We start from the raw sequence: 14,069 nt of genomic DNA on the forward strand, positions 1-14,069 counted from the left end.
CGGTATATATATTTGATATAAAATTAAATATTTATAGATGATAGTAAGTGAGATTATAGACCTAAATTCTAAATTCAATAAATTTGTAAATTAAATTTATCGTATTGATTTATAAGGTAAAAAATAGTTCCATTTATATATTGGAATTTATCTTATTATCAATTAATATGAGATTTTAATTTTATATATGATATATTTATGTCTAGATGTAAAAAGAGGGATGTATTTGAGAAATGTAGATTTTGAACTCTACATCAATTAAAGATAAAATCACTATAATCATTACTTTAGAAGTTAGATTTGGAAGAAGTCATCTAAGTAAAAAGATTGGGTACATGAATCTATTTAATAAAGTGTAAATTATTTAGTTTCTTGTTTGTGTGTTGAAGAAAAGAAAAAATTGTTTTTTTTGGGTGATAAACTATTATTTAACGAAAGCGCGTTTGAGTGTAGAAACTTAGTCCCTAAGCATCAACCGTTCAATTCCACCATTAAATATATATCTCAGTCCAAATACAGAAGCTAAGGCTTCTCTCACACTCTGCAACTCTTTCAAGTTCTGGTTTTTTCGACCTTCATCTGTGTTTTCAGTTTACTTTTAATTGAAGCACGAGTTTAATTCTTCCTTCATTCACTTATCTTTGTGCTGTATGGATGTAGTTTGCAGCATGAGCTTATTGAGATCTTCTGCAATATACAACTCTGTAACAAATTATCCTGCACTGCGATGGATACCATGTCAGAGTTGGGGCTTCCTTCGATGGCCGGGTCTTGACGGATTCCTTCGGCTTTTGGTCGTCGGACTTCTCTGGTCCACGTTCTCCGAGCTTCGCTTCATACCCTCCTCTTCCATGTTCCCCACCCTTCGTGTTGGTGATCGAATTATGGTGGAAAAGGTGCACAATATTCTGCTTTCCCACCTTTTTCTTTTCTGTTTCTTTCTTTTCTTGGTTCGTGATCTACCTTTATGCACAATCTCTGAGTCTGACGAAGGACTGGGATTTGGAACACCATCAATCTTTTGGTTGTGCCAAATTCAATTTACATTCAGATTCCTATCTAGTGGGAAGATCCAAACTGGATTCCTACCTCAGTTGCTACTTTTTTTTTTCTTTTGCTTCTCCCCATTCTCCCTTCTTTATTGACTAAAATTGTCGAATAATTCAACTATTGCTTCCTTCCCCTGACATTTCAGTATATGTGACCATGTTTTTCAATCCAATAATCTTGATTCTTGAATTAATACGTCTTTTGCTTCCCTTCCCTTCCCAATGTTACTGTGACTTTGTTTCTAGAATTAGGATAACTATTGCTTTCCTTTATACATCTTGATTCTTGAATCTTGTGTCACATCAGCCTTATGTGTTACCTTATTTATGACATTGAGGTTAACCCCAACACGGTGTTTACTCTTCAGTTCAAGTTCACGAGAGTATAATGGTGGTGAATATATATATTTTGGCTGTTATAGTCCTAATTTAATGTGTGAAAGTTTTTGCATTTCATGAGGAGTTGGTTTTCATGTATATGTGTTGTACTTTTCATTATCCATGTATATGTGCACAAGATTAAAGGAAGATCTTGAAATTGACTGAGACGTTTATCAAAACTAAGCTGTTTCGATCGACAAGCTTTCCTTATAAGATATATTTTTATCTTCCAAAATCGCCTTCTTATGTTGAGGTCTTTCCTTTGAATAATTTTACTCACTAAACTTTCAGAAATGGGATCAATTCTTATCTCTATTTTTTTACTTTTTCCCTCAATTCTAATTTTTGAATTTTAATTATCTTTCATTGCAACTTTCCCCAGGCTTCATATTATATCAAGAATCCTTCTATACATGACATTGTAACATTTAAGGATCCAACACAGGTATGTTGCAATGATATAGAATCTGTAGTCTACTTGCAGATCTACCATTCAATTACATGATTGGTTTTCTTCTGTTATGTAGTTATATGGAGAAAACACAGAAACTGTTTTTATTAAGAGAATTGTAGCAAAAGCAGGAGACGCTGTTGAGGTATAAATCTTCTAGAAACTTCCTTTCTTTTTGCATTATACTGACGTTGTGTATCTATTGGAAGTTCATAAAGCAAAAATTACGAGCAAACATATCCACACAAGATTAATGGACATGAAAAATTGATTTGTAAATATACTATTTTGAAACTGAGACTTTGTTTTGTTTCTTTTTATTTGTTTTAGTGATCTAGTCTACCGTGCAGACTAGCCACAATTTCATGTCTTAGGAAAACTAATATGTTTATGTCCTGGCAATAGTAATAGTATGTTGTATGAGCATAAGGAAAATAGCATTAAGTCTTTTTCACTTGAATCTTCCGTCACCTTGTAGGTTCAGGATGGGGTACTCTACATCAATGGTGTTGCTCAGCAGGAAGATTTTATAGCACAACCACCAACATACACAATCCCATTAACTGTGAGATTCCTGTTCGTTGTTACGGTCCTTTTCCATTCAACAATTATGAATTGATCACTCATCACATTAATGAACACGATACTGCAGAAACTGGCAATAAGACATTAGTTAATTTATTCAAGGTCAATTCATTAAATTTAGGCAGGACATTTAAACGAATCAAGTTCATGATAGGCTTCACTTTATTAGTTTAGAAACAGCTCGATTATGAATATATTACTAAGATAGTTGTTATTTTATTTATTATATTTATTTGAAAACTTATAATTTTATTTATTATTACTATTTTACCATTTACCATATTGGTACTTTCAAGAGTCATATTCCAATAGACAATTGTGAGCATGAAAGCTTTCTGTTTATTGATGCATATTTTCTTTTGCTTGTACAACTTGTGTCCTTGCAGACTGTGCCCAATGGCCATGTTTATGTGCTAGGGGATAATCGTAATAATAGTTATGATTCTCATGTGTGGTAAGTAACTACTGCAGCTTGTTACTGACTTTTTATTCTGTCCTTTTCTAATAATTTTAACCTTTTGGGAGAGGGGTGATTATATGAATGTTGTGGTGTATAATATGATTAATCTGTTTTCTAGATGAATATTTACGTCAGTTCGTTTTAGTTTTTGGTGTAGACATAAATGTGAAACATTTTTTTGCCTTTTACTAAAAAATCTGTATTCCATTTGGATATCTTGATATGAAGTTAGTGTTAGTATCATTTTCCTCCTGTTAATCTTGAACCTTATCGTCTGTGATGATGAGCAGGGGAACACTTCCTATGAAAAACATAATTGGAAGATATGTGACTTGTTATCATAGACCAACAAGCATTTGACATAAATATCATCGAGATGTACTGAAGGAACTGATGCCCTTTTCTATGGTCTGACCAATGGGACAGTATACTAGGACTTGTGATTTCTGTGAAGAGTTCCCTCCAGCTATGCACACGCCCTTTGTCCACTCTTTATGGGATTGGATCCTCGGACAGCCTTGTTTTAGGAAATAATAAATATTTCCTATAATCAAATTTATGAGAAACAAAATAGGAACAATCACACACAAGATTCACAAGATTCATAAGAGAGTTCACCCAATTATGTTTACATCTTGGGTTTATTGCAGACCTTTTATTTAAAAGAGAAAAAACACTCAATTCACAGCCAAATGAACTTAGATTTTTCTTGTTTTTTAATTTTCTCTCTCTTTTGTCTCCTTTTATTCTTATTATTGGAAGGCATAATAAATTTTACATCATATTTATACATACTTACAAGATATGTACTCTCACATTTTATTTTATTTTCTATATTTATGCAATCATTTCATTTTCATTAACTTTCCTATTTTCTAACAGCAAATACAGTACAACTATTTTCTCTATGTTATTTTAGCAAATTAAATGAAGTTGAACACAATTTCAATTTGTCAATAGTTACTATATTTCTTAAATTTTTGCTTTCTAGAATTTTCCTCAAGGTTAACAATTCATTCCTAGGCAAAGATCTAATGACTGATAACAAAGATCAATGTATTTTGTTCTGGAATGAAATGTTGAGTTCTTTACTAGATGTATTAGACTCTAATTATTACTATGCAAAACACTTTTGTGGATAAATTCCAGTTTGGTTAACAAACCTTGAAGCCATATCAATTTTTATTAGCTTTTGTTACTCCTACATACTCAACCTCTATAGTGAATTAAACAACAATCTTTTTGTATTTGTGACATCCAGCTAAGAACTACAGTACCAACAACGAAAATGTAACCAGTGGTACTTCTGTGGTGATCAACTTCACTTCCAAAGTCTGCATCTACATAACCTTGTACTTTTTTAATTCTCCTTTACTAAAGTGTAAACACTTTTCTGAAGTGCCTTGTAGATTTAAATCAAATCCATTTAATTGGATATGAATTAGGTATAAATGGGATACATTTTTGGATTGTCCAAATTGTATTTTGGGATGAATTTTGACTTGGTCCGATCCAAGTTAAGCCAAGAAAATTCAGTCGATGTCTAATCGAGTAGTCCCGGGTCCATATCGAGCCGAGCAGATCCGAGCCGATTTTAAGTCAAGCGCCCGGGTCGTTCTTTAGCCGAGCTGTCCCGAGTCGATGTCGAGCCGAACGAGACAGGCCAATGTCGAGCTGAGTAAGCTCGAGCCGATGTTAAGTCGTACGGGCCTGAGCTGATGTCGACCCTAACGGGCTCGGGCCGATGTTGACCGGAACGGGCTCGAGTCGATGTTGAGTAGAGCGGGCTCGTGTTGATGTTGAGTAGAGCGGGCCCGGGTCAATGTCGAGTTGATTGGGCCCAAGCCAATGTTGAGTCTCCTGGGCCCGAGCTTATGTCGAGCCAAACGGGCCAAGGCCAATGTCGAGCTGAGCAAGCCCGGGCTGATGTCGAGCCGAACGGGCCTGGGTCAATGTTGAGTCTCCCGGGCCCGGGCCGATGTCGAGTCGATTGGGCCTAAGCCAATGTCGGGTCTCCCGAGCTCGGGCCGATGTCAAGTCAAATGGGCCCAAATCGATGTCGAGTATCTCGGGCTCGGGCCGATGTTGAGTTGATTGGGCCTAGGCCGATGTTGAGTTGATTGGGCCCAGGCCAATGTCGAGCCGAGTTGGCCCGAGCCAATATCGAGTCTCTCGGGCCTGGCCGATGTCGAGCTGAACAGGCTCGGGGCCGATGTCGAGTGGAGCGCGCCTAAGTCTATATCGAGTTGATTGGGCCCTGACCAATGTCGATCAGAGCGGGCCCAAGTCGATGTCAAGTCTTCCGGGCCCATAACGATGTCGAGTCGTTCGGGCTCGAGCCGTTGTCGAGTGAAGCGGGACTGGGCCAATGTCGAGTCGAACGGGCTCGGGCCGATGTCAAATCATCCAGGCTCGGGCCATTGTCTAGTCGTATGGGCTTGGGCCCATGTTGAATCGTCTGGGCCCAGGATAATGTCGAGTCGATTGGGCTTGGGTCGATGTCGAGCCGAGCCGGCCCAAGCCAATGTCGAGTCTCTCAGGCCCGGGCGGATGTCGAGTTGAACGGGCCCGGGCTGATGTCGAGTGGAGTGGGCATGGGTCTATGTCGAGTCGATTGGGCCCTGGCTAATGTCGAGCCAAGCGGGGTCGAGTCAATATCAAGTCGACGGGCCTGAGCTAAGTTGTTCGGGCCCGGATCGTTGTCGAGTTCGGGTCGATGTTGAGTTGTCTAGGCTCGAGCCGATGTGGAGTGGAGCGGGCCCGGGTCGATGTGGAGTCGATTGGGCCCTGGCTAATGTCGAGTTGAGCGTGCCTAGGCCGATGTCAAGTTGAGTGGGCTCGAGCCGATGTCAAGTCGAACGGGCTCGGACTGATGTCAAATCATCCAGGCCCGGGCCATTGTCGAGTCGTTTGGGCCGATGTCGAGTCGTCTGAGCCAGAGCCAATGTTGAGTCGTCCAGATCCTGACCGATGTCGAACCGAGTTGGTCCACATTCAGGTTGAGTCGGCTTAGGCCCGGTTCGAGCCAAGTTAGTCTATGTCCATATCAAAATGGATTTAATGTAATTGACAAAGTGGATTTAATCTAATTAACAAAGTAGATTGAATCTAGATTTAATCCACTTTAAATGGATTTAAAAAAAAATCCATTTAAATTTGATTTAGTTAAAATTTTTAGCAATTTCTAAAACAAGATAAACCGGTTAGACGAAGAAGAAACATAAAAAACGACCGAAACATTAAGACCACATACCCTCGAAGACCACCTCGCGATTGGTCATTGTGTACAAGGACATGAGCAGCCGACCGGGGAGCTTCTTGGGGAGACCAAAAATCACTCGCTCGTGCACACTCGGATTGATCGACCTCGGCCAATCCTTTATCTTGGTGGGTTTCATCGTCCAGAACAAAGGAAACCTGAACTCGCCGACCTCATCGAAAAAGTACTGTGTGCCCGCCGGCTCCACGTACACCTTAAAGAACTTCTCTTTGAAGTTCTTATAGGAGGCCGTGAAGGGCTTGAACAACATGCTACCAGCCTGACTGTCCAAGGAATGCCATCCGACCAACTCGGCAGGATGGGAGGTATAGAAATGCAAAAAACAAGAAGGGAGAGGACGCACCCCAAACGTCCGACACACCACGCGAAAAGCTTGCATGGACGCCCATGTATTAGGGTGCAACTGGGTCGGGGCCACGTTAAGTGCCCGAAGGACACCGACCGTGAATGCATCGAAAGGAAGTGACACATGGAGGTCCAAAAAAAGACAGCTACACATAAAAAAGAAGGGGGGGCTGGGTAGATGACTGGTCGCTATACACACGGTCTGCCAAGGAACAAGGACCAAATGCCAACAAGGACTCCTCAGCAGAAGCCTTCAAAACAGGGACCTTGTTCAAAATCTCGGCCACTGAGGCGTCCGTGTGGAAAACGGACGCCACCTCCCACACCTTGGGATCGACCCAAGCAGGTCCCATGTGAGGACGCGGCCGCTCGCACGATACCGAGCGGTCCGACGCATTACCAACGTCATCATCTCTCACTCTCTCCACCGGCGGGACATCGGTCCCAATTGAGACAACCCTGTTAGACGAAGAAGTAGAGGAAGAAAAAGAAGAAGACGACGAGGATGACGAACAAGAGGGAGGTTCGGGAAGAGGAGACCGAGCGGAGGTAGAAGAAGAAGTCGGACGCGAATGAGGAAAGTGACTAAGGTCGCTCGGATTCGTTCGGGTGTCAGAGCTCGATCTATATTAAAACGCGTAAGAGGCAACTGTACCCAACCCCTATTTATAGCCCGAAGGCGCCTCAGAAACCCAAACGTCACGAGATCTCAGCCGTTGGATTTGCTTGATCCAACGATCCACATCGCTTGGCGCCCATAAAATCCCTCATAAATGCACATCACATCACCCGCCCAAACGCCGCTTACTGTCACTTCACCCATCATTACACAACCGCTCGAGTCCCATTTTCAGACTCTTCGGCTGTGCCACCTCTCGAGCCTGGGGGGCAACTGTACTGGTACGACCGTATGATCCGGTGAGTCGGCCGACACTCAGACCAAGCCGTCACCCAAACGACAAAGTCAATCGCGTTGCACATGTGGCCGACCGACACATAACATTCAAGTCAAAGGTTGACCACATTAGCAAGACTAATCCATGGTTAAGGGTGGCTTAGCACAACCCTAAGCGCAAACCAACTACCCTAACCTGGCCCAACAATGAAGGCCCATTAAGGTAATATAAATAGCACGCATTTCAAGGAGAATTGTACGTTATTATCTACAATACTCTGACAATCGAGTGTCGATACCCCACTGACTTGAGCGTTGGAGTGCCGTCTGCAGGTACCCCCGGCTGAGAAGTAGGGCGATCGAGGGAAGGGAAGCACAACCAGGAGGGCGAACGCATCGAGGAGCATCAAAAGTGTGAAACCGACCAGACACGGGAGTAGGAGCAATCATTTTCTAGGTCCATTAATCTGTTCGAGAACAGATTTTAAATCCAATCCATTTATTTGGATTTGATTTAGATTGGAAAAATCCATGAGCACTTTAGTGAAAACTTATATTAAGCTTTTCTTAATAATCTACTTGAGGAACGACACACTCAAATTTTAAGTTGTTTTAAAACAAATTTATTAATCATAACAAACAAATAACTTCTTCATTGATTATTATGATATAAATTTTATATTGAAATACATTATTCATCATGAAAATACTATAGGAGTGTGTACTAATTGTTGTTGTTTAGAATGATGGATTCACTTGAACAAATCACCCAATCACACTGAGTCAAACTAATTCTTTATTGTTTCCAGATTGAGTTCAAATCTTTCATATCATCAATTGTGACTAGGAACAATTTTTTACCACTTCCTTCATTGCTCATCATTGGGACGGCGAAAGATCTTCAATGTTCACTCAGAATCATTTTAAAAGTAGGACAATTATTACTTCTCTTTTGTAAACATGGATTAACTCTAGCATCTTTCTAATAAAAAAACATTAAATAATTTTATATTCAAATTATCTTTTTTAATTATTTTTTATGAGTTAGAGAATGCTATTCTAGTCCTTCTAAATAATAAAGTTAGTAACGTGTTCGGACTTTAGTCTTTGATGAAAAGTATGATCCTTGTAAAAGATATTCTGATTATTAGATTAAATTTCAATATATATATGATAAGTGCGAGTAATAAATATTTTTTAATGTATATCTTTGTTTTGATTGATGTGGATGTTTATAGAATCTACTATGATCCTTTAATGGTAAACTTGAATTAGGATAAATTATTGAGTTAACTTTGAAATTATGATAACATTTCATATTATAGTATACTAATTATATTATATAAATGAATGTTTATTAGATCTTTGAGAGCGTTGTTGACCACATTATCTTAAAAGTATCCGATCAATTATCTTGATAGAGGGATCATGATGTCTTAAGGTACATTAATATTAAACAAACTAAGACTATATATAAATATAAATATAAATATAGAAATACAAATCAGTCTCATAACTAACCAATGTTTGTCTTCCTTATAACTCTTAATAAGTTGAATATATAATTAAATTGTAGACTAAATGTATTTCTTTAAATTTTCTCAAGTAATCCATTAAAAGTAGGATTTGAAGAATGAGGTTGTATAAACCATATTAGACATAATTTTTTTTCATCTTTATGACTTAAAATTGTATATTTAAAGGAAATTTGACTTAGAATTAGATCTTATAAGATATAAATCTTTTTATCTCTTGGGTTTGAAATTGAAAGCATATATGATTAAGACAATTTTATCTATGAGTTGCATCAAATAAATAAATACTTGGTCTGAAGACTAGAAGAAATTAATCTCCTAACCACCAAAAGATTAACTTCCATTCCTATTGGGACACTAAGCCCACACTAGCCTCATGTAGCGTCTCTATTTTGCTTTTTATGTCGCTTTTTTGGGGATTCTACCATCATCATTATTTCTTGTAGTGTCTGGTGCAATGAGTCAAATCTATCATATATTAGTGTTAGCTTTATTCTAGGAAGGTTCCCTAATTTCTCGGAGTATTACCTGGACTTTATGGAACGTGTCCCGTATTTCAAGAAGTTCTTGCAATTGTTTTAACTATTATTTATTGTAATGATTTTAAATATGTCTTAGACCGGTTGATCGATTACCGAAACTAAATGACAAGACTCATCTAGTGATACATTATAGAAGTAATTCCTATTAGTTTTCAAAATTCCCTAATAATCACGCACACAACATAAATTTTAGTCTAGATCCCATGTATTTTTTCTTCAATAGCAAAATTAACACAATCACTAATAAATATTTAATTCATATAATTTCCGAATCAATACATGTACATCTATAATTGAAAGTTGAAATTGATTTTCAACATATAATTCATATACAGCCCCTTTTTTTGACTTTAAAACACCAATTATTACATGTTATAACAAGTTTATTATCTTCTCTTTTTTTTTTCCAATTCAGTGGCATGGACACTTTTATTTGAACCATGGAATATGGTTTGATGCTCCACCCAATTCAACCCTACATAATATCAATGTTAGTGTAACACTAACAAATAAAAATATAAAAAAACAACTTCTTTATATTGCCATTATGCATCTTACTATACTCTTTCCCTAACCTTACTTCTGCCCCAAATATATTCGATCATCAGTTACTTATGCATCACAAAAATATCACATACTACTTCAAGAATACACAATTGAAGAACTAAATTTCACTTCACTTTACCACTTCTTACCCTAGACGCACAGCAAAACATTAATATTAATTTTTTGTTTGGTATAAATTATTCTGTAACTAAGACGTATAAACTAAACTGTAAAGAGTTAATTTATTATAATTGATTTAATTTTTAATTAAAATGAAAAAAATAGGCAGGTATTAAGTTTTTCATTATTAATAAATCATTCTAACTACTCAATTATATATTGTTGTGGTCCAGGAATATTAGATCTTAAGGTAGAGTATTTGATCCGTCCTCCCACATTCTTTAATTGTTTTTTTAATATAATATTTTGTTCATTTCTTAATGTTCATCATAATTTATATAAGCTTTATTTTTAACTTTTATTTGTTATAATATATATTAAAATGATTTAAATGTATTATTAGTATTATTGATATTCACTTAAATAAATTTAATTATCACACATCGTGCTTTTCTACTCATATATATATATATATATATATTAACTATTTAAGAAATATGTTTTTATAAGATTGGATTCCTTCAAAAATAACTTCATTGTCTCTTTCAAATAATGGACAAAGATCTGACGCTCAAGTTAGTTTGAATAAAATTTGTGGATGCGAGAGTTGAAAAACTATATATAATATTTGATTGCCTCTTATGTTTATATTTTTTAATTGAATCCGTGTAAGACAAAAAGAAAATTCCAATTATACCTAATCATGTTTTTTTAAAAATAAATTAACTTATTACTAGTTAAATAAAATTTTAGAATATTATTAGAATTGAAGTATATCGGAAAACCGTCTGCTATCTGACTAAATGATAGTATAAAAGATTTAAAAGATCGAAATTAAACCATAACACCACATATATAATATGATAGTGTTATCTTACAAAAGAAATCTTAGATGGTGTTGTTTTAGAGGAAGATGGATGCGTTTTGTTCTAAAGTGTGTCTGTTTATTGACAGAGACATACCTATGTCCTTCCATGTTTCGAAAGGTTTTTTAACATTTTTTTATTCAATTACATTATTTCGATACCATTCATTTCACTTTTCCCCCTCTTGAAATTAAGTAAAGTTGTTTCGAAAATAAGGTTCTATTTTGTTTTATTTTATTTTCATTTTGAAAAATATGCATAAAATATTACCGGTTTATATTGTTGTAATTCTTTTTTATAGAAAAACATTTAAAATTGATTCAGATTTATATAAATTTATGATTTCTAATGTACTCCAAACACTTCAAACAAATGCACAATTTCTCTGAAATTATAAATTCTGTTTGAACAAGGCAAAATTAATTTTGAAATTATATATAACACAATGAAAAAAAGGTTTCGCTAACTAGTAAAGTAAAATAAGGAAATCATTTAAGGCATTGATACATTTTCCCCTTTTCTAGAAGTCGCCTACATTAGAAATCACAGGGAAAATGAATTTTTATATTTATAAACAAAATTGACTCAATTAATCATTTGTTAAAAAAAACTGAGAGTTTCTCTCTACCATGAGTGGAAATAAGCTTCACTAAATAATATATATTTTTTAAAATGCTTGGCGTGAGTGAAAGGTTTAAAATTAAGTTTTATTCTTTTTAAGTCCAACTTTATTTATATATTGGTACAGTTAAGTACTAATTTTAAGAAAATTATTGTTCTTTATCTTTTAATTTTGTTTTAAAATATAATAATTTTATTTGAACTCATATCAATGTTGACAGATGGACACAAATAAAAGTGATATCTAATTTTTTTAAATTAAATATACAGCATATTTATTTAGTTTTTGTTTTATCTTATATTAAGTTACTAAAATAATTTTAAAATTTCTATTGTAATATTTGATAATTGAATGTTTTTATTTATTTTTTTATAAAAATATTTACTAAATATTGAAATGGGTAGAAATACATTCTTAAATATAATAGAAAGGAAGATAAAACATAAATTTGTAGTTTTGCTGCTTATTTGAATGTTTCGTAATTAATGAAATATATGTATAGTTTATCTATGTATCATTTTTGTTAACATGAGTTTTGGTATAATCTTTTCATATTTTTGTATTTTTTTTTCTTTTTTTTTTTAATAATATTTTTTTCTTTTTTTTTAATAATATTTTTTTCATGCGATGACAAATAATTATTGTTACTTTAGGTGTCAATATAGCTGAGATGTCAAGTTGCATAGTGATACCTAATATGAAAGCTTTTATTTAAAAAAAATATATAATTTTTATTAGATTGAGTAATGGCAATAATTAAGAAAGCAAAATGAAAAAAATTGATGCTAGATTCTAGGCGCATAACATCTTATTTCATGATTTACATAATGAAAACAAGGCGAAAGCTTAATTACTTTATTGCAGTTAATTGTCCCCCAGTCATAGTGTGCTCTTCTTCCATTCTTTTTCTTCTTTTACTAACCACACATATTCTTTTCATTCTTTTACTTTTTTCATTTTATCATACATTCACATCAGGTTTAATTATAACTTTCTGGATTCGTTTCACATTTTTTTTAGTAACCATAGTTAAATTTGAGTTCAATAACAAAAGAGGTGCAAGTTAGTTGCATACAAATTGAATTCAATTCAAAATATAGTAAAAGTACTGATTGTCTAATAATTTCATTGTTTTGTTGCATGAATATAGTTTATGTATTTATTAGGAAGTATTGAAAATATTTACTGATTTTGTTTTTAATTAATCTCCACAAAAAATAAAGTAAATTATTAATTGTCCGCTATTAAAACCTCCTCAACCAATTTTGGAAGAAAAATGTGAGAGGTAAGAAAGAGTGTTTCTTATTACATTGTCATCTCAAATAAAATTTGAGGTGACTTATATTTCAGGTTCTCTGTATGTCTCATTCGTCCAGTTGTTCTAATCGGTAAGTCTCATTTTGAAAACACTCTTTGATCTGAAAATAAAAGAAGTCCTTGGGCGAATCTTCTTGTTCAAGGCAAACGATTTTCGAAGACTTGTGCTTATACAAATATATTATACCATCCGGGATGTCGTCTATTACCGGACAAAATCATTATTAGACTTAATTAGACTTAATTACAGGAATATAATCACTATTAATGAGTCTATAATTAGACTTAATTATAGAAATATAATCACTATTAATGGTTCTATAATTAGTCTTAATTACAGATGTTATGTGAGAAAAAGAATCTGTACGGTTCTAATGCTATGGTTATATATATGTATCATTGCTATAGATGAAGGACAGATTGAATAAAACAGAAAATATTCTTTCATGGTATCAGAGCACAAAACTCTGATACCCGACAAACACAAAGCAAAGGCAACGGTGCACAACCATGGCAGATGCACCAGAAAAGAATAATGCCAACAAAGCAGAGCACGAAGGAGGAGAGGTGCTAAGAAGACCTACTCGCCATATGATCTCAACGCGAGTGACAATCCCGAAAACATAATCACGCAAGTCCAATTGCGCGGAGAAAATTACGACGAATGGGAATGGGCAAGAGAACACATATCCAACTAGAGGATGAGGCACCCGACCTTGAAGATTGGTGGACCGTGCAGTCCATGATTGTCTCTTGGATTCTAAACACCATTGAACCAAGCTTACGATTCACAGTAGCATATGCTGAGACTGCACATAACTTGTGGAAGACATTAAAGAAAGATTCTCGGTCGTGAATGGACCTAGAATTCAACAACTAAGGTCGGACTTGTCAAGATGCAAGCAGGAGGGAATGGTGGTAGTAACTTACTTTGGAAAATTGAAGGTCCTTTGGGATGAGCTTGCTAATAGTGACAAAATTCCATCTTGTACGTGTGGTGGATGCAAGTGTGGGATTGGTGCTTAGTTGGAAAAACGAAGGGAGGAGGAGAAGGTTCATCAACTCCTTATGGGGT

General features: G+C 35.3%; 1 protein-coding gene across 5 annotated transcripts; it reads left to right on the forward strand.

The window, feature by feature from the left end:
- The first annotated feature begins 375 nt into the window (after positions 1–375).
- On the forward strand, positions 376–8,463 carry LOC137820689 (chloroplast processing peptidase-like). Of its 5 annotated transcripts, none has more exons than XM_068624874.1 (7): positions 376–556; positions 661–896; positions 1,813–1,875; positions 1,958–2,026; positions 2,360–2,446; positions 2,853–2,920; positions 3,217–3,789. In XM_068624874.1, exons 2-7 carry the CDS (start codon positions 669–671, stop codon positions 3,284–3,286), a joined length of 585 nt encoding a protein of 194 aa, XP_068480975.1. In that variant the 5' UTR covers positions 376–556; positions 661–668; the 3' UTR covers positions 3,287–3,789. The 5 variants fall into 5 exon arrangements, with proteins under 5 accessions (XP_068480975.1, XP_068480979.1, XP_068480976.1 ...); XM_068624878.1 differs by lacking the exon at positions 3,217–3,789 and adding an exon at positions 8,256–8,463 and having other exon boundaries at positions 419–556; XM_068624875.1 differs by having other exon boundaries at positions 530–562.
- The last annotated feature ends 5,606 nt before the right edge of the window (positions 8,464–14,069 follow it).

This window comes from Phaseolus vulgaris, chromosome 9 (genome assembly GCF_000499845.2).
Source record: "Phaseolus vulgaris cultivar G19833 chromosome 9, P. vulgaris v2.0, whole genome shotgun sequence".
Classification (NCBI taxonomy): domain Eukaryota; kingdom Viridiplantae; phylum Streptophyta; class Magnoliopsida; order Fabales; family Fabaceae; genus Phaseolus; species Phaseolus vulgaris.

What these genes read in the sequence shown, in the direction of transcription:
- LOC137820689 (XM_068624873.1), top strand. Translation starts at nt 651, where the DNA reads ATGGATGTAGTTTGCAGCATGAGCTTATTGAGATCTTCTGCAATATAC. An exon ending in CATTTAAGGATCCAACACAG is followed by an intron (nt 1,876 to 1,957) that starts GTATGTTGCAAT and finishes TCTGTTATGTAG; the next exon opens with TTATATGGAGAAAACACAGA. An exon ending in CATACACAATCCCATTAACT is followed by an intron (nt 2,447 to 2,852) that starts GTGAGATTCCTG and finishes GTGTCCTTGCAG; the next exon opens with ACTGTGCCCAATGGCCATGT.